This window comes from Rhincodon typus, chromosome 8 (assembly GCF_021869965.1).
Source record: "Rhincodon typus isolate 14 chromosome 8, sRhiTyp1.1, whole genome shotgun sequence".
Lineage (NCBI taxonomy): Eukaryota > Metazoa > Chordata > Chondrichthyes > Orectolobiformes > Rhincodontidae > Rhincodon > Rhincodon typus.
Genome location: NC_063339.1, coordinates 29696161 through 29717476, shown reverse-complemented (window position 1 = coordinate 29717476; position 21316 = coordinate 29696161). Strand labels below are relative to the sequence as shown.

Genomic DNA, 21316 nt, shown 5'->3' with positions numbered 1-21316 from the left:
AGCCTTCCAACAGACACAACAGGGAGTGAGGGTGTTAATGAAGAAATGCGGTCGATGGAGCATAATTGTGGACACCGGGATGGTTTGAAGTGCGTATACTTCAATGCTAGAAGTATCAGAAATAAGGCAGATGAACTTAGAGCGTGGGTCAGTACTTGGAACTACGATGTTGTGGCTATTACAGAAACTTGGGTAACTCAGGAAGAGGAATGGTTGTTGGAATTCCGGGATTCAGATGCTTTAAAAGAAATAGGGAGGGTGGTAAAAGAGGCGGCGGAGTGGCATTGTTAGTCAGGGCTAGTATAGCAGCTACTGAAAGGCAGTTCCAGAATGATACATGTCTACAGAGTCAGTTTGGGTTGAGGTCCGGAACAAGAAAGGAGCAGTCACTTCGTTGGGGTTTTTTCACAGACCCCCTAATAGTTGCAGAGAAGTGGAGGAGCAGATCGGGAGGCAGATACTGGAAAGGTGCGGAAGTCACAGGGTTGTAGTCATGGGTGATTTCAACTTTCCAAATATTGATTGGAAACATTTTAGTTGTATTAGTTTAGATGGAGTGGATTTTATCCAGTGCATTCACGAAGGATTCCTGACACAGTATGTAGCTAGACCAACACGAGGAGAGGCCACTTTGGATTTGGTGCTTGGCAATGAACCGGGCCAAGTGTTACACCTGTTGGTAGGACAGCATTTTGGCAGTAGTGATCATAACTCTGTTACTTTTGTTACCATAGTCATGGAAAAGGATAGGTACATACAGCAGGGCAAGGTTTATAATTGGGGGAAGGATAATTATAATTCTGTTCGGCAAGAACTAGGTAACATAAAACGGGAACAGATGCTGTCAGGGAACAGCAGTCTAGAAATGTGGAGATTGTTTAAGAAATGCATACTGTGTGTGATCGATATTTTGTCCCTAGCAAGCAGGGAAGATGCGGTTGAGCGAGGGAGCCTTGGTTCTCGAGAGAGGTCGAACAACTAGTTAAGAAGAAGAAGGATGCTTATATAAGGTTTAGGAAACAAGGATCGGAAAAGGCTCTAGAGGGATACAAGTTAGCCAGGAAAGAGCTGAAGAAAGAGCTTAGGAGAGCTATAAGGGGGCATGAGAAAACCCTGGCAGATAGGATCAAGGAAAACTCCAAGGCTTTTTACACATACGTGAGGAATAAGACAATGATCAGAGAAAGGGTAGAGCCGATCAAGGACTGTAAAGGGAATTTGTGCACGGAGCCTAAAGAGATAGGAGAGGTCCGTAACAAATATGTTTCTTCGGTATTCACAACTGAGAGGGACTTAGTTGTAGGGGAGGACCGTGTGAAACAGGCTGGTAGGCTAGAGGAGGTGGATGTTAGTAAGGAAGATACACCAGAAATTTTGAGGAACTTGAAGATAGATAAATCCCCCGGGCCTGATGCAATTTATCCAAGGATTCTATGAGAAGTAAGGGAAGAGATCACAGGGCCTTTGGCGATGATCTTTTCGTCCTCACTGTCCACGGGTATAGTGCCGGAAGATTGGAGAGTGGCAAACGTCATTCCGTTGATCAAAAAAGGGAATAGGGATAACCCTGGAAATTACAGGCCAGTTAGTCTTACTTCAGGGGTGGCAAATTGTTGGAAAGGGCTCTGAGAGATAGGATTTATGATCACTTGGATAGACACAGTTTGATTCGCGATAGTCAACATGGATTTGTGAGGCGTAGATCATGCCTCACAAACCTTATTGAATTCTTTGAAGAGGTGACCAAACACGTGGATGAAGGTAGAGCAGTGGATGTGGTATACATGGATTTAAGTAAGGCGTTTGATAAGGTTCCCCATTGTAGGCTCACACAGAAGGTAAGGAGGCATGGGATAGGGGGAAATGTGGCAGATTGGATTCAGAATTGGCTTACCTTTAGAAGACAAAGGGTAGTGGACGGAAAATATTCAACATGGTGCTCAGTTACGAGTGGTGTACCACAAGGATCTATTCTGGGTCCTCTTCTATTTGTGATTTTTATAAATGATTTGGATGAAGGAGTGGAAGGGTGGATTAGTAAGTTCGCGGACAATACGAAGGTGGGTCGAGTTGTGGATAGTGCGGAGTGTGGAGTTTAACCCTGAAAACTGTGAGGTGATTCATTTTGGAAGGACAAACTTGAAAGCAGAATACAGGGTTAACGGAAAGATTCTTGGCAGTGTTGAGGAGCAGAGGGATCTTGGGGTTCATGTTCACAGTTCCTTGAAAGCTGCCACCCAGGTGGATAGATTTGTTAAGGCGGCGTATGGTGTGTTGGCTTTCATTAATAGAGGGATTGAGTTCAAGAGCCGTGAAGTTAAGCTCCAGCTATACAAAAGCCTGGTTCAGCCACATCTGGAGTATTTGCCTCGTTCTGGTCGCCTCATTACAGGAAAGATGTGGAAGCATTGGAAAAAGGTGCAGAGGAGATTTACCAGGATGTTGCCTGGAATGGAGGGAAGGTCTTACGTGGAAAGGTTGAGACAGCAAGGGCTTTTCTCTTTAGAACGACGAAGGATGAGAGGTGACTTCATAGAGGTGTACAAAATGATTTGAGGTATAGATAGAGCGGACAGCCAGAGACGCTTTCTTAGGGTGGAGGTAGCTATTACGAGGGGGCATTATTATAAAGTGAGTGGAGGTAGATACAGGGGACACATCAGAGGCAGGTTCTTTACTCAGAGAGTGGTAGGGGCGTGGAATGCATTGCCAGAGAGGGTAGTGGGCATTTAAGCGGCTATTAGATAGGCATATGGATGATAGTATAAGGTAGGGATGGAGGTTGGATAGACCTTAGGTTTAGGGTAAAAGTTCAGCACAACATCATGGGCCGAAGGGCCTGTACTGTGCTGTACTGTTCTATGTTCTGTGATGAGGGTGTTAAATTCGCTTTTTCTGGTCAGTGTCGGAATCACTGTCTGCCTTATGGCTTGTTGTGTTTCTACAGCATTTAACAATCCATTCATACTTTCTCTCTACTGAAAGATACTTTAACAGCCAATTTCTATTATACTTTTAAACAGCAGATTTATGAAATGAGTGCCAAAAATCTGCCACTTTCTCAAAGTGACAGTTGGCATGTTGCAGTGTGTTTTTTGGAAAAAGGTGTTAGGGTAACAAAATTGGATTCATGTCTTAAATACATTAATCCAACAGAAAATGTTGAAATATTTCTATCATTTGGCAACAGTAATTTACAATTTTTGAACGAGGGTGATAAAATACTCATGAGAAAGGTCAAGAGGCATTTGGGAATTGGACACAAACAATTCATATGAGCTACCCACCTGGCTTTGTTCCATCTTTCTCCACAATGATACACACACGTTCAAACGTGGCCTGAAGATGCTGAATCCGGTCTACAAGCTTACTTCGATTTACGCTATTAGCAAACTCCGATAAGGATTTCCTCTCTACTGCCATCCGGTTGCTCACTATATAATCACATCCACCGAGACTACAAATCTCAACCTTTATGCCGTGTTTAACGCGTAAACAGGAGACCAGGTTTGGCCCAGAGGAGATTTCGCGACTGTCCACAAGAACCTTCAGTGGAACTGTTCCATGACATACAGCCTGTTGATTGCTGACCAGAATGTCTTTACATGGATTTTCACTTGATCTTGAAAATGTGGCAGCTTCAATCTGTAATCAGAAATGAGTCTATTTACAGCATTAATATTATCAATGTATTTAAACAGAAAGAATATTTCTTCTGGCTGGGTTGTCTAGTACAGGTGATTTAATCCCAGGAAAATTTAGTACTGAAACAAGGAGGAAATTTTTCACTTGGAGGGTGGTGAATCTTTACAAGTCTACATTCCAGAAGACTGTAGATGCTCTATTACATTCAAGACGGAAATTGATAGATTTCTAAAAACAAGGGATATGCAGATAACACAGGAAATTGGTGTCGCAGTAGATGATCAAACATGATCTAGAATGGCAGAACAAAGCCCTAAACAGAGTACAGTAGATACTATAATGAATCAAATCAAATCCTAGCATGATACATCATTTAAAACAAAAACCAAGGTGATGGCATTTACTAAATGTTACAATCCATTTCATATGTTAAGCATCAAGCAATCAAAATGGTTCATAACTCAAACTAAAACTTTCGCTGTAGAAGATGCAAAATATTCGTCCTGCAATTAGGTTTTTTTTAAAAACTGAACCAAGAAACCTCAAAATATTTGTTTCTGTTGAGAATCTGAATACAATAGGGCAACAGAAATGGCTATCCAAATTATATTACTATGTCAAGTGATAATACTTCTTCAGTTTATTCCCTAGGTAGTCCCTCAGAATCAAGACGGCCTTGCTTCTACTCTGGTTTGATGGGTTCTGAAATGGCTGTTATGTCCAATGAGTGATCTGCAGACTCTATCACATAGCGAGGCAGGTGACACTGCAAGGGTCAGGAACAGGTGGTATTTGGAGTTTTCTGTGCTCCCTCCAAAACATCAACATTGCTTCTATATGCTAAGTCTTTTGATGAGTTCAGGAGCATTGTTGAATGAACCTTCACTTTGGTCAGTCACCAGCCAGGCCAGGCATGATGATGGTTTCATCTTTTCAGGAATGCTTTGAAACACCTCTAAAGCATTTCTCCTGTTTTCCTGGGCATTTCCTGGTAAAACAAATGTCAGAACAGAACAACTACTTTGTAAGATTCATGCCAGGCCAAAAAAAAAGTCCCACCTAAGAGAACTGATGTTGAATTCTACAACCTCGATGTTGGGCAAGGACAATGCTCGTGGACTTCTTTTCTTGCCAACTGATTTGGAGGATCTGGTGAAGGCACCACTGATGGTACTTCCCCAGTGCCTACTGGTGCCTGCTCGGTAGTTCAAATCTCCGAAGCATATATAGGAAGTTGAAAATCTGTAGTACCCAGTAAACCAAGACTTTACTTTCAAGTTTCGGTTTTTGATTCTCCAATACTCTTTTCCTCAGCTGGCACCTTGGAGGCAAAGAAGAATTTTTGCCATCTATACCTGCCTTAATGGAGAGAAAGCTCTCACGATTTGGAAAATGGACAGGTCAAGGGGGCGGGATGAGGTTGGTCGGTTTGAGGTGGGAGGAGGGGATAGGTGGGAGGAAGAACAGGTTAGGGAGGCAGGGACGAGCTGGACTGGTTTTGGGATGCGGTGGGGGGAGGGGAGATTTTGAAACTTGTGAAATCCACATTGATACCATTCGGCTGCAGGGTTCCCAAGCGGAATATGAGTTGCTGTTCACCTGCACATCTGCCAATGTGGTATACTGCATCCGCTGTACCCGGTGTGGCTTCCTCTACATCGGGGAAACCAAGCGGAGACTCGGGGACCGCTTTGCAGAACACCTACGCTCGGTTCGCAACAAACAACTGCACCTCCCAGTCGCGAACCATTTCAACTCCCCCTCCCATTCCTCAGACGACATGTCCATCCTGGGCCTCCTGCAGTGCCACAACGATGCCACCCGAAGGTTGCAGGAACAGCAACTCATATTCCGCTTGGGAACCCTGCAGCCCAATGGTATCAATGTGGATTTCACAAGTTTCAAAATCTCCCCTCCCCCCACCGCATCCCAAAACCAGTCCAGCTCGTCCCTGCCTCCCTAACCTGTTCTTCCTCCCACCTATCCCCTCCTCCCACCTCAAGCCGCACCTCCATCTCCTACCGACCAACCTCATCCCGCCCCCTTGACCTGTCCGTCCTCCCTGGACTGACCTATCCCCTTCCTAACTCCCTACCTACACTCACCTTTCCTGGCTCCATCCCCGCCTCTTCGACCAGTTTGTTTCCTCTCCACCTATCCTCTCCTCTATCCCTCTTCTATCCGCCTCCCACTCTCTCCCTATTTATTTCAAAACCCCCTTCCCCTCCCCCTTTTCTGATGAAGGGTCTAGGCCCGAAACGTCAGCCTCTCTGCTCCTATGATGCTGCTTGGCCTGCTGTGTTCATCCAGCCCTGCACCTTGTTGTCTCGGATTCTCCAGCATCTGCAGTTCCTACTATCCCAAATAGAAAACTACAGTCAGTTCTGCTATAATGCAATAGAAACGCTTTATAGAAAATTGCGCTATAGAAATAATGGGGTTTATAGAAAAAGCGGACAGACCACCAAAAACAAAATCACTCAAAAATCACTGAAAAGACTAACAAAAAAGGTAGCACAATTTGAATAAATGTTTAATTCATATCTAATAATGAAATAAAAGTAAATTTAACAATTTACCTTGAAAAACGTCAAGATGACTTGATGGGGGAAGGGGGTTGGACTGTACTCTCACAGAAAAAAACTTCACAACAAGGCAGCAAAATGATTACATGATGCTGGCATGGAGACTCTTTCGGCACTAACATTGTACATATTCACAACAAAGCCTGTGAAACGATCATGTGAGGTCAACGTGTACTCCTCCATGCACCGATGGAATTGCATTATAGCCAACACAAGTTCACGTTTCAGAAATGGCGTTCCCCATTCATCAATTGTGTTACAGCCAATGTGCGTTGACAGAACACGCGTTATAGCGGAATCGACTGTTAGTTATAACCATTACCACTTTTATCTGAGCGAACTATAAAGGTGACTCTAATAAACACCTTCAGAAAATCAACCAAGGCGCCATTATCTGTACTTTGTGAAATAATGCATCATAAAAACAAGTCATTTGGCCAGTTCTGTTATTTTCTTTTATTAACCCTCAACTGTGTGTGTTTGTTGTCGGTCTTTTGTGTAAATAGGGTTGACAACTAAGGTTTTTGGGTTTAAAGCATAGACCAATTAATTTTTTGCATTTAAGTTTACTTTGCTAAAGTTACTATACTGTTAATAAATGGCTAACTCTTTCTTTAAGATACAAACCAGTGTCTGGAATTGATTATTCATAGAGTCTAGGATTAGTTACTCAAAAGTCTGGTAAGGACCCACCGGGATCAATTTTGAGGGTTTTTTGAATTTTATTTTACAGTGTTCTAAATACAGATGTAGAAGGACTGATTTAGTTTGGCTATCTGTCTCCACGTTGTAACAACCCATGTACTTTTTCTTTAAAGTTTTTGTATTACTAAAGTATCACAGCTGCTTTTCACCAGAAATAAAACCACCCGTATAATTATAAGAATGACATGGAGGATAGCAAAACCCAGACAACTCTTAAGATTACAAAACGTCAAACTGCAAGCAAGTATAACGGTTTGAAAATCAATGGAATCTCAACTCCACAAAGTATCAAAGCTCAAAACACATCACAATAGTCTCCGAAAAATTCAGACTTTTTTTTTTTGATAGACTTAGCTTTGTCCCTTTTGTACACTAGAGATGCATAATAATTATTCCTGCGTCCTTAGAAAAGGTTTTAAATCAGATGTGTTATTGAAATTTACCTTACTCACTGACATACAATTATTGTCAATATATCAGACACTAAACTGCAATACATTTAAATCAGTCGATACTTACAGAGTTAATGGAATGAAGTCTGCTCACATGGCATTTATCTTGTCCTTTGTGTTGCATCGAGTTCAATGTAAAATCTGAGGCAGTAGTTGAACTACACCTTCTTGAATGTTTTTGCTCTATTTGAAAGTCTAATGCTTCAGATACCGAAGCCTGGAGATTCAAGCGCGTGGCATGACATCTATTCCCTGAGCAAGGATCTGAAGGTTTACCCCCATCAACACATGCTGGTTGTTGTACAGTCATTTTTAACGAACACTCCCTAAAACAGTCGCCTATTAAGATCGGGTTTGGATAACATGACGTATTTTGTTCTTCTACAGTTTGTTTACTTTTGTTGTTTTGTACTAAATTTTCTCTTGGCAATTTATGGTTTACGTTCACATCTTGTTCATCTTCACTGGAATCATTCAACAAAATTATCCGGCTGCCTTTCCTCTTTCTGGTCAAGGCACCTTTACTACTTTCTATTTCAACAATTTTTGTTCTTGTTCTGCTCCGAGTTGCATATGGTTTGTTTTTTCCAATGGGAGTATCATTCAAGAGATCAAAATTCACAATTTCATCACCACTTAATTCAGTTTGATTATCTGCTTCACCTTCCTCATGAACACAAAAGCTGTCTTCTATGTAGGTCTCATCCTGTTCAGGAATCTATCAAGAAGGAATGCTCAATATTATCAAACATCACCACAGATATAAAACAAACATCACAATTTACTTCAACTAACACATGTGCCCTCCCACTCCTAAGCAGGAGCTAGTTTAAACACACATGGCCACGTTATCTATCCTGTCCACCAATAGCTTTTCAAACTTAACTTTTGGTGGAATCTGTATGAGCCAAAGAAGCATCCCACTGTTTAATGAACCAAATTCCTGGTTCTCTAGCCAAATTTTTAACCACAAATTACTCTACCAATTTCCCGGTGTCTTTCTTCGGGAACATGTGGCATTGGTGGCGTTCAGAAAAATCAAACCACAGAGGTCTTTCTGTCAAGATTCCTTCCTATTACTCTTGGCATAAAGGGTGTCTAGTCCACATCTATCAACACTATTTTTCCTCGCATGAATGATAAGAAATTATTACTCCTCTACTCTCTTTTAGCATTCAAAACCACGTCAGAACTTGGACCAGCACACATAAAAGTAATCCTCGGTCCACAGAGACTGCCTAAGAGAAATCATCCAGAAGGGAGTATACTTGGGTCTGGTTTGCAGATAATTCTACTTGTAAATCAAGTAGTTGAACAAGACAATATCCCCTAATAAAAACCGAAGGAACTGTGGATGCTGTAAATCTGGAACAAAAACAAAGTTGCTGGAAAAGCTCAGGAGGTCTGGCAGCATCTGTGATGAAAAAAAAAATCAGAGTTCACGCTTTGGGTCTGGTGAGTTCTGAGGAAGGGTCGCTGGACCCAAAACGACAACTGACTTTTTCTTCACAGATGCTGCCAGACCTCTCGAGCTTTTCCAGCAACTTTTTGTTCCAAGACAATATCCTTAGTTGACTCCAGTCCTCTGTTTTTCATGCTGCCTCATAGTGTGACATATATTTGCCCATCTTTGCAGCTGTTGAATCTCTCAATTATCTCTGTGGGAGGAAAACGCATTAAAGAGCATCAAAGATGACTTACAACTGTCCCATTATTCAGCCCCAACTTCCAGCCCTCTTTCTAACAGTAGTCCACCAAAGCTATAAGAATTGCTTCTTGTACTCGACTTCCCAGCGATCTTCTGTAATGCCTTGTCTGTATAAAAAAAAACTCACCCCCTGTCAGGGTATGCTAACACCACTTAGAAAGGATGCAGTTTTCTTTCAGTTCCCAAAGACATAAAAAGGTTATATATATTCATTTTAGTACGCCCGAGGAGGATTAAGAAAAGCAAAGTTTAAAACAGTTTGTCAATATTGCATGTTTACTGAAACAGTTACACACGCTTACAATCTACTTGACCATTAGCGTGAATAACCCAAAGGCCTTGGGTAAAACAATGAAGTGAGAAAGACATTTTGTAGCATTTCTAATATAGCATGATGTCCATAAAGTTCCTGTAAATCTGCATAAAGTAAAATTTCAAACCAGCAATTTTCTCTCTAACCAGATGAGAAACAATATCTGATTTAACAAAATCCAAACAAATAGATCTTACCTGTGAAAATATGGTCATTTCATTTTTACTGAAGACCATCTTTTTCTTACTGTAGATATTAGGACTACGTACAGACTTCAGGTAAATTTCTTGCATGTCACCATCTGCAAATAAATTACAAAGAGATCATTAGATTTTAGCATAATAAAGGACATAATGGCCTTCAGATAAGTGCCGACTTCTAAAATTATTCTAACATTTTAACGAGCTGTACAGATCGGAAAATTCAAATGTTATGAATGTCAAAGCAAGGACGCAAATTACCAAAAAAACATACTGGAAGATCAGTTTCCTCCGAGTGAATCTCGTGCTAATTTGATTAGTAGCTGATTTTGCCCATCAGACATCAGATCTGTCAGTCCCCATGTCAATCTGGATCCAGTTAGATTGTGAATAATGTTATCACAAAACCAAATACAAAGAAAGGAGAGATTTCACAATGGAATTTAAATGCGAATACTTTGTTCCAAAATTAAATAACCCATGAACAAAATCATTTCTCAGAAATAGCATTACAAATGTGAATTCTTCAATTTTGCCAATGGTTTAAAGTCAGATCAAAACAAGTCAGCTTCCTGTTCTCTGCCAATAGTTTGGACTGCCATTAAACTTTACAATGCATGTTAATTAATGTTGTCAGGTGGTTCCAAAGAATATGACCATCACTGTAATAGAACATTTAATCAAATCTTTTTCAAAGTCTTCAATCCTTCCCATTAAAACAGTTTAGAAAAGAATCGTGAAAAATACAGCGCAGGTATCAGTAATTTGTTCCATCAAGTCTGCACTGATCAACAAAATACTGCATGCTCTTATACAGAGGCATACAAACAAGGAGCAAGAAGGGATCAATCACCCTTTGAGCCAGCTGTCCCATTTAATAAGATCATGGACTGCTCTGATTGTAACTTCAAATTCCCCACATTTCAGCCAATAACATTAATCCAATAACATTCACTCTTTGATTATCAAGAATATATCGACCTCGTCCTTAAAAACATTCAAAGACTCTGTTTTTCCAGAAAGGGTTCCAAACATTCGCAATTCCGAGAGAAAGGTATTTTGCATCATCTTTGTTTTAAATTGATGATCCTTTATTTTAACAAGGAAGGAAACATCCTCCCTACATCCAACCCATCAAGACAGCTCTAGATCTAATGTTTCAATAACATATCCTTTTCTTCTAAATTCAGCTAATACAACCCTAGCTTATCCAATCACAGCTTGTGCATTTCCTTGCCTATTCTAGATATTAATCTAGTAAACCTTCTCTGAAGCTTCAAACTCATTCATATCCTTCCTTAAATACTGCTCACAGCTTTCTAGGCCTCACAGTGCCCTTTATAACTGAAGTATAACTTAGTATTCAAATCACCTCACTATAAACCTATTCACATTATCCATTCTGCATTCATGCCCTCCTAATTGCCCTTATTTAAAATTTAAAATAAATAGTCTCAGACCAACTTCTCTTTCCCTCAAACAGGATACAAAATTCAATCATAGTACATTCGCTGTCACCTAAGTGTGTCTTCATTATGAGATCATTCATTAATGCCTACCTCATTGCACAACATCAGGCCTAGTGGAGTCTGCTCTCGGGTCAGCACCAGAATGTGGTGTGCTAAGAAACTATTCCAAAAACTTATAAATTCCTCATCAATATTACCTTTGGTATTCTGACATTTCTAGTCTATATGCAGATTAAAAGCTCACTAAAAATAATAACACTATTAGCTTTCCTAATAACTTGCTGTACCCTCATATTAACTTCTGCAATTCCTGCACCCAAGACACTCGGATCGTTCTGCACCCTGGAGCTTTGCAATTCCTCATCATTTCAATAGTATTTTTAATTTTCCAAAAATAATTTCACATTTTCCCACATTATAGTTCATTTGTCAAATCTTTCGACAAATTTAATCAATCTATATCTTTTTGTATGCCTCCAATGTCCTCTTCACAATGTACCTTCTTACTGACCATTGCATCTTAGCAAATTTGGTGCCATACCTTCCATCCAATCTTCTAGGTCATTCATAAATCTTTAACTAGTTGAAGTCCCAGCACCTGACACAGTAGCACATCATTCATTACATTTTGCCAAACTGCAAAAGATCCATTTATGCCTTTTCTGTTTCCTCTGCAGCCATTCTTCTATCAATCCCAATTTGTAGCCTTCTTCACCCACTTACTTTCTACAATAATCTTTGCTGAGGCACTTCATCAAATGCCTTCTGGAAATTTAAGCACATCCACTGATTCCTGCCGGTTAGCCTTTATTCATAAAGCAACTCCTCTAGACCAGGTAAAATCATAGTGAACTTTCTCTGAACTGCCTCCGATGAAATGATATCTTTCTTTAAATAAGGGGGCCAAAAGTGCTCTCAGTACTCCGGATATAGTCTCACCAGCACAGTTGCAGTAAGACTTCCCTACTCCTGGATTCCAACCCTCTTGGAGGACCAACATTCCACTAGCCTAAATGATTATCTGCTGCATCTGTGTGCTAGCTTTCTGTATTTAGTGCACAAATACCCCAAAGTCCCTTTGTGTTGCAGATTTCTGCAATTTTTCTCCATTTAAATAATATTGTTCTTTTGTTCTCCCTTCCAAGATGAAGGACTTTACTTTTTCCCCACATTATATGCCAAACACTCTCGTAACTTACTTTTCCACCTATTTTTGTGTCATCTGCAAATTTGGCTACAGTACATTTACTTCCTTTCTCCAAGTCATTAATATATGTGTACATTTAATATATATTGTAAACAGTTGCAGTCCCAACATTGCTTGACACCATCGAAGACAAAGCAAGCTACTTGATTGGCACATCGACAAACATCCACTCCCTCTAACACTGTGAACTATCTACGAGATGCACTGCAAAAATTCACCAAAAATTGTTAGATAGCGCCTTACAAATCCAGAAAGACAAGGAGCAGCAGATACCTAGGAACAGTACCACTTGCAAATTCTCCTCCAAGCCACTCACCATCCTGACTTGAAAATATATCAGCATCACTTCCAGGTCACTGGGATGAAACCCTAGAATTCCCTCCCTAACAGTATTTGAGTCTACCTGTAGCACTTGCATCACAAGAAAGCAACTCACCACCACCTAGGGATAAGCACTAAATATACTAGCCGGCCAGTGATGCCCACATCCCACTAGTGAATTCAAAAAGAAAATCAATGCTTGGACCAGGGCTATTCACAATATAAATTAATTATTTAGAAGATGGAACTAAATGTAGTACCTCTAAGTTTGCAGATGACACAAATTGGGCGAGGGGGTGAACTGTGAGGAGGATGCAACGATGCTTCAGAGTGGTTTGGACAAGTTGAGGGAGTGGGCGAGTACATGGCAGTTGAGGTATAAATTTTTAAAAAATTCATTCACAGGACGTGAGCATCGCTGGATAGGCCAGTATTTATTTCCTGTCCCTTTTTGTGAAAAGAAGCCAACCACATTGCTGTGTGCCTGGACTCATACGTGGGCCAGACCAGGTAAGGATGGCAGATTTCCTTCCCTAAAAGGACACGAGTGAACCAGATAGTTTTTCCTTGCAATTGATAATGGTATTATGGTCAGCATTAGGTTCTTAATTCCACATTTTTTGGTTGAATTCAAATTCTACTATCTTCCATGGCAGGTTTTGAATCCAGGTCCCATCATCATTGCCTGCGTTTCTGGATTAATAGCCTAGCGACAATGCCATTAGGCCATCACTTCCCCTAAAGTGAAGGATACAAGCAAGAGAGAGTGAGAAAACATAATGTAGACAAACGTGAGGTTATCCATACTGGCAACAAAAATAGGAAAGTAGATTATTATCTGAATAGCAATAAATTGGGAAGGAGGAGTTACAATGAGACATGGGTGTCCATTTACCCCAGTCACCGAAAGTAAGCATGCAGATGCAGCAGACAGTGAAAAAAAGCAAATGGAAAGTTGGCCTTCAAAAAGAGGGGACTGGAGTATAGGGGCACAGATGTCTTGCTGCAACTGTCCAAGTCTTGGACAGAAAACATCTGGAATACTGTGCACAGTGTTGGTCTCTATTTGTGGAAAATATGTTCTGGCTATTGAGGGACAGCAACAAAAGTCTACCTGACTGATTTCTGAAGGCAGCCTGGATCAGTTAGGACCAGTCCTGAGGAAGGGTGACCAGACCCAAAACGCTAACTGATTTTTTTCTTCACAGATGCTGCCAGACCTGCTGAGGTTTTCTAGCAATTTCTGTTTTTGTTCAGTTAGGACTATAGTCACTGGAGTTTAGAAAAATGAAGGGAATCTCAGAAACCTATAAAAGTCTATCTGGACTAGACACGGTAAACACGGAAAGATGTTGCCGATGACCAGGGAGTCAAGAATCATGGGTCAGTCTAAGGATACATGGTAGGCCAGTTAGACTGAGATGAGAAGTGTCCCAGAAAGTGGTGAGCCTTTGGAAGTCTCTGCAACAGAAAACGATTAAAGGCCAAAACATTGAATTATTTCAACAAGATTCTTAGGGCTAAAGGGATGAAAGCGTGTGGGGAGAAAGTGGAAACAGGACATTGAGTTGGATGATCAGCCTTGCTCATATTGAATGGTGGAGCAGGCTCAAGGGGTCGAATGGACTACTCCTGCTCCTATTTTCTGTGTTTCTGTGTCTCTAGGTGACTTCTTGCCTTCATCATTTCTCATCTCTACCCAAACTGTTTTTATATCTTGGTTTCCTGAACTTAGATCGTGCCTTTTTATTGTACTAATACCATCATTCAATAACATAAGAACATAAAAACATAAGAACTAGGCGCAGGAGTAGGCCATCCAACCCCTCGAGCCTGCCCCGCCACTTAAGATCATGGCTGATCTTTTTGAGACTCAGCTCCACTTACTCGCCCGCACACCATAACCCTTAATTCCTTTACTGTTCAAAAATTTATCCAGCCTTGCCTTAAAAACATTCAGCGAGGTAGCTTCAACCGCTTCACTGGGCAGGGAATTCCACAGATTCACAACCCTTTGGGTGAAGAAGTTCCTCCTGACCTCAGTCCTACATCTGCTTCCCTTTGTTTTGAGGCTATGCCCCCTAGTCCTAGTTTCACCTGCTAGCGGAAACAACCTCCCTGCCTCCACCTTATCTATTCCCTTCATAATCTTATATGTTTCTATAAGATCTCCCCTCATTCTTCTGAATTCCAATGAGTATAATCCCAGCCTACTCAGTCTCTCCTCATAATCCAACCCTCTCAACTCTGGAATCAACCGAGTGAATCTCCTCTGCACCCCCTCCAGTGCAAGTATATCCCTTCTCAAGTGAGGAGGCCAAAACTGCACACAGTACTCCAGGTTTGGCCTCACCAGGACCCTATACAGCTGCAGCATAGCCTCCCTGTTTTTAAACTCTGTCCCTCGAGCAATGACAGACAAAATTCCATTTGCCTTTTTAATTACCTGCTGCACCTGCAATCCTAATTTTAGCGATTCATGCACAAGGACACCCAAGTCCCTCTGCACAGAAGCGTGCTGCAATTTTTTACCAATTAAATGGTAATAGAGCACTCCTCCCCACTTCTCCTGGTTTTTTTGTCCTTCCTAAATACCATTCAAGATTCAGGTTCCAATCCATGTCACCTTGCACCTGGCTACCAGCTTGTATGCATTTATTTCCATTAGTGCTCTCAGTTCGTCTTTTTATTTTGAATGTTAGTTGCGTTCAGATACAGATCCCGAGTTTTAACCCTTTATTCCTTTTATAGCTTTCCGTTAGCCCACTCTTAAATTTCTACCCTTCCTGTCATGATTTATTAATCACTTCCCAAATTAATTTTTTTTTGTCTTGGCTCTATTCTCCAATTTACCACATCTTCCTAAATTTGATCCCTAATATTTAGTTTAAAATCCTGTCTACTCTCTAGTTATGCAGCTTGCAAGAACGCTGGCCCCAGCATGGTTCAGGTGGTAACCATCCTGTTGTATAGATTCCATTTTCACCAGTTTTGGTGCCAGCGCTCTATCAACTGAAACCAGTTCAAATAGTCATTGAGCCATGAGTTCATCTCTCTAATTTCACTTTTCCTATGCCAATTTTCACATAGTTCATCAATCCACAGATTATGACCTTTGAAGTTCTAGAACATAGAACATAGAACATTACAGCGCAGTACAGGCCCTTCGGCCCTCGATGTTGCGCCGACCTGTGAAACCAATCTGAAGCCCATCTAACCTAAACTATTCCATTATCATCCATATGTTTATCCAATGACCATTTAAATGCCCTTTTGGGCGAGTCTACTATTTTTGCAGGCAGGGCATTCCACGCCCATACTACTCTCTGAGTAAAGAACCTACCTCTGACATCTGTCCTATATCTATCACCCCTCAATTTAAAGCTATGTCCCCTCGTGCTAGCCATCACCATCCGAGGAAAAAGGCTCCCACTGTCCACCCTATCTAATCCTCTGATCATCTTGTATGTCTCTATCAAGTCACCTCTTAACCTTCTTCTCTCTAACGAAAACAGCCTCAAAACCCTCAGCCTTTCCTCATAAGACCTTCCCTCCATACCAGGCAACATCCTGGTAAATCTCCTCTGCACCCTTTCCAATGCTTCCACATCCTTCCTATAATGCGGTGACCAGAACTGTACGCAATACCCCAAGTGCGGCCGCACCAGAGTTTTGTGCAGCTGCAACATGACCTCATGGCTCCGAAACTCAATCCCTCTACCAATAAAACCTAACATACTGTACGCCTTCTTAACAACGCTATCAACCTGGGTGGCAACTTTCAGTGATCTATGCACATGGACACCGAGATCTTTCTGCTCATCCACACTATCAAGAATCTTATCATTAGCCCAGTACTCTGTATTCCTGTTACTCCTTCCAAAGTGAATCACCTCACACTTTTCCGCATTAAACTCCATTTGCCACCTCTCAGCCCAGCTCTGCAGCTTATCTATGTCCCTCTGTAACCTACAACATCCTTCTGCACTATCCACAACTCCACCGACTTTGGTGTCATCCACAAATTTACTAACCCATCCTTCTACGCCCTCATCCAGGTCATTTATAAAAATGACAAACAGTAGTGGCCCCAAAACAGATCCTTGAGGTACACCACTAGTAACTGAACTCCAGGATGAACATTTCCCATCAACCACCACCCTTTGTCTTCTTACAGCTAGCCAATTTCTGATCCAAACCACTAAATCACGCTCAATCCCATGCCTCCGTATTTTCTGCAATAGCCTACCATGGGGAACCTTATCAAACGCTTCTGTGTCTGTATTTCACATCTTGATCTTCATACTGGCTATGCAGACCTTCCATGCACTCCCTGTGGCATCGGTATTGCATGGACCAAGATGACTGATCCTTTCCCTCCCTCTGCAAGTTTATCTGTAAACACTAGCACCAGGCAAGAAACACACTGCGTCACAGAGAACAGTGTCAATTTCTCCAACCATATTGTCCCCTACTACTACCACCACTACAACCTCCACCCCCACCCCACCCCCGACACTTGAATGGCTTCTAATACCACGGTGCTATAGTCAGTTAACTCATCCATCCTGCAGCCCCCATTCTTACCCAGACAAATTTATAAAGAACCTCAAACCTATTGAACATCTGCAAAGCCAGAGGCTCATGCATTCTAGGTCCCCGAACTATCTCAGAGTCAAACACTTCTGTCTCTGAATACCAACCAAATCAGAGGACCCAATCTTAAGGAGTGTGAGCACCTCCTAGCACAAAGAATCCAGTTAACCTTCCCCTGCCCTGATGCTTCGCAGTGTCTGTGTTTGAGCCTGCAGCTCAAACTCTGAGCTGAAGCTACTCAAACTTTAAACCCTTACTGTGCTTGTTTGCCTGGGACCAAACTGGCACGCAGAAGCTCCTACATGCTGTAGCTGCGACTCGTCACCCATCTTACCATCATTAATGTGTTCTAATTATTATATTCAATTATATATTTACTTATGTTTTTATATATTTTATTAATCTTACTAACAATTATACAATGTTGAACTTTAGGAATAGAATAAACCTTAGTCACCTCCCAAATACTCACCAAATAAGTTACTACTTCTCCTATAGCACAACAAGGATCAAATCCTGGAGGCTGAAAGAATTAGAACAAATCCTGCAAAATTCTCCTTTTAGTAGATTTTAAATTGCTTTTGAAAATTTATTGTTGAAGCAGTTTCCACCATTTTTCTATGTAGCACATTCCAAATAAGAGGTTCTTGACATAAAAAAAAAACTGTATATACAAATATAAGAAACAGTAGAAGTAAGCCACTCAGCCCCTCAAGCCTGCTCCACCATTCAATAAGGTCTTCGCTGATCAGTGTGCATTTTTGTTTCTATATTCCCTATCTTCTCCCAATATGCTTAGATTCCCTCCCATAACAAGAATCTTCCTCCGCCTTAAAATTTTCAATGACCAGACCTTCTGAAGCAACATTCCAAGTTTCACAAACATGAGAAAACATTTCTCATCTCTGGCATAGAAGGACAACTCCAGTTGAAATCAAAAACAAAGTTGCTGGAAAAGCTCAGCAGGTCTGGCAGCATCTGTGAAGGAGAAAACAGAGTTAACGTTTCGGGTCCGGTAACCCTTCCTCAGAACTGTTCAGTCCAGGATCCTGTATACTTCAATCAAGTCACCCCCCCCTCTAATCTCCAGTGAAAATAAGCCCAGCTTACTCAACCTCACTCAATAGGACAACACCTTATTCCAGGTATCACTCCAGCAAACCCCCTCTGAACTAACTCCAACATATTTAGATCCTGATCAAATAAGACCAAAACTGCATTTAGTATTCGAGATGTGGACTCACCAATACCTTGTAAATATACTGGCCTGGATTTTCTGCCAATTACTTTAACTCTGTGTCATCTGATTACCAACCTTTGCACCAGTAGAGACAATCCTGTCCCATTTACTGTATCAAATGTCAACCTATCAAACAACTACTGTCCTCCACTTTTCCCAAGTGACTTCTCCAACAAGCCAAGAAAAGATTCTTACCCCTATTCTTGCCGAAAACCAAATTTACTATGCAAATCTGTTAAGTAAATTCAAAGGGTAGTTATTCTGTTTTATTAAAATAAACCACAATAAATAAAAAAAGTTTAAATATTAAAAGTGGCATTTACTTCTGATATACCTTGTTTTTAGGTATAGAGAAGCAGTTTTCTCTGCTTCTTCCACTTAAGAACACATTGACTTTTTTTCCCCCAAAGAGTTGCCCCGACAGTCCAGTAACCTGCACGACTTGTTTATTGTTCTGGTAAACCTACTCTGTACATTCAGTACGTAGGTGACTATAATGAAACCAAAGCTAAATCTGACTTTGTCCCAAATTGGCATGTACACGTTAATCATTGAAGTAAATGCTGGCTGAGATCATGCAACTTAACATAAACCAAACAGCAAATCTTTCTAGTGTATTTAGCTTAGCTACTGGATGTCACTGAGCTATCAGTAGCCAGATTTCTAACTCATGTTTGGGGAAAAAAAAAGTTCCAAATAACATGAACATAACTAGAAGTATTAACTAATGAGGATTTAAGTTAATATTATGAATTATTGCAGAGTATTACCACTTATAACTTGCGAAAGCTGAGATTCATCATTGATGAAACCTTTCAAAGAATCATCGTTGACGTTGTCATAATCATCTTCATCAGAGGACACATATTCGGCTCCATCTGAGGAAAGCTCAGCCTCTTCATCAAGAAACTGTCGAGCAACATGCTAACAAATAAACCAAGACAACTGTCAATTAACTATTATTGTAAAATAGCAAAACTTTACCAACTCTAACTTTCAGATACAGCCTTGCAAAAAACGTTGAACTGCCCTGCATTTAAAAAACACAGTAAAAGGAATGTCCAAACTATAAAATTGTTCTCATGCAAATGAATACACAAAGGACAGCATGTTCTCTCTTTACTTAAAAGGCTTTAACAATCGAGATTGACATCTGATTTTGTTTTTTTGGAGGGGGTGTTAAAGTGAGGCCTATCTGCTTGATCATGTGGATGCAAAAGATCCCATGCATCTACTCAAAAAGCATAGGAACGTTCTTGTAGAATTCCCACAGTGCAGAAAGGGGCCATTCAGCCCATCAAATCTACACCAGCCCTTTGAAGAGCATCCTACCCATCAAACTTGCACATCCCTGGACACTACGCAGCAATTATTTTTTAAGCATGGCCAATCCACTTAACCTGTACATCTTTGAACTGTGGGAGAAAACCAGAGCACCTGGAGGAAACCCATGCGGACATGGCGAGAACATGCTAGCTCCACACAGACAGAGGAATCAAACCTGGGTCGCTGGTGCTGTTAGGCAGCAGTGCTAATGACTGTGCTGCCCTATGTGTCCTTGCGACTTGGCCAACAATCGAGTAACTAGACATCGTGGGAATGTTGTACAGATTTGTTGCTGCATTTGCCTAAGCTTTAAAAGCAGTTCAGACAACAAAAGATTTCAGGTCACCAAGAAAGTGAGAAGTGTCACATGTGATTTTCTTATTCTTGCAAATCATGAACAATCAGACTGGAAAGAATGTCATGTTAAACACTGTGCAGAAGTTCTCTACAGTTTTTCACAATTGAGTTCAAGTCAGAAAGGAACACAGTGCTAGATTAAATTCAGTGTCTCAAGGTACTTTGTTACTTTAGTTGCCACACAAGTGAAATGAGTTGTTGCAATAATATATGCATAAAAGGTCATTTGAGTGCCAGGTTAAAAAAGGCATTCCTGCCAACCTTGAATTTTCATAGACCCAATCTTACTTTGCCCATAACAACTTCATAATTCAAACTGCTCAGTTTTACACTGGTAAAAGGAAGCCTTGATCAAGTTTGTTATAATGGTTGTCCAACTAAATCGTCATTTAACTCAATGTTCATGGGAAGTGGGTGGCACTAGCAAGGCCAGCAATTACTGCCCTAATTACCTTTAGGCCGAGTGGTTTGGTAGGCCATTTCAGAAAGCAATTAAGAGTAAGCCAAAGAAATTGCTGGAAAAATTTCACGTCTGGTAGCATCTGTGGAAAGAAATGAGAGTTAACGTTTCAAGTCCAGTGACCCTTCAGCAGAGGGAAAGGATAGCTTTATGTAGAGGGAGAGAGAGCAAGAGACAGCGTGAGAGCGAGAACAGGAGATGATAAATGGAGATACAGCTTAAAGAAAAAGAAAAGAGTTGGACAAAGGCGTGGATATAGACCAGCCTAGAGAACAAATAGGTGCTAATGCAGACTATCAGTAGCTGACAATGGGTTGAGTGCAGCAGAAGCCTTCCCCCCCACCCTATCGTCTACGTAATATCCATTCGTTTCCTAACAACCATCGGTTCTGAAGAAGGGTGACTGGACGTGAAACATTAACTCTGATTTCTCTCCATAGATGTTGCCAGACTTGCTGAGGTTTTCCGATTTCTATTTTTGTTTCAGATTTCTAGCATCTGCAGTTCTTTCAGTTTTTGTTTAGAAACAGTCAACCACATTTCTCTGGGTCTGGAGTCATACGTAGGTTGGACCAGATAAGGATGACAGATTTCCTTCCCTAAAAAACATTAATGAACCATGTGAGACAACAAGGTGCAGAGCTGGATGAACACAGTAGGCCAAGCAGCATCATAGGAGCAGAAAGGCTGACGTTTCGGGCCTAGACCCTTCAGCAGAAAAGTTTTCTGATG

The 21316-nt window shown here is 41.1% G+C and overlaps 1 protein-coding gene across 1 annotated transcript in view; it reads right to left on the bottom strand.

Annotated features, from left to right (window-relative positions):
* LOC109928837 (FA complementation group M) overlaps positions 1-21316 on the bottom strand; it is a 102825-nt gene that overhangs the window by 8651 nt on the left and 72858 nt on the right. The window contains exons 12-15 of the mRNA XM_048600081.1: positions 19212-19365; positions 9606-9709; positions 7455-8105; positions 3288-3645 (exon numbers count right to left, since the gene is read on the bottom strand). Coding sequence (XP_048456038.1) covers positions 3288-3645; positions 7455-8105; positions 9606-9709; positions 19212-19365 — 1267 coding nt within the window. The remainder of the gene's footprint in view (positions 1-3287; positions 3646-7454; positions 8106-9605; positions 9710-19211; positions 19366-21316) is intronic.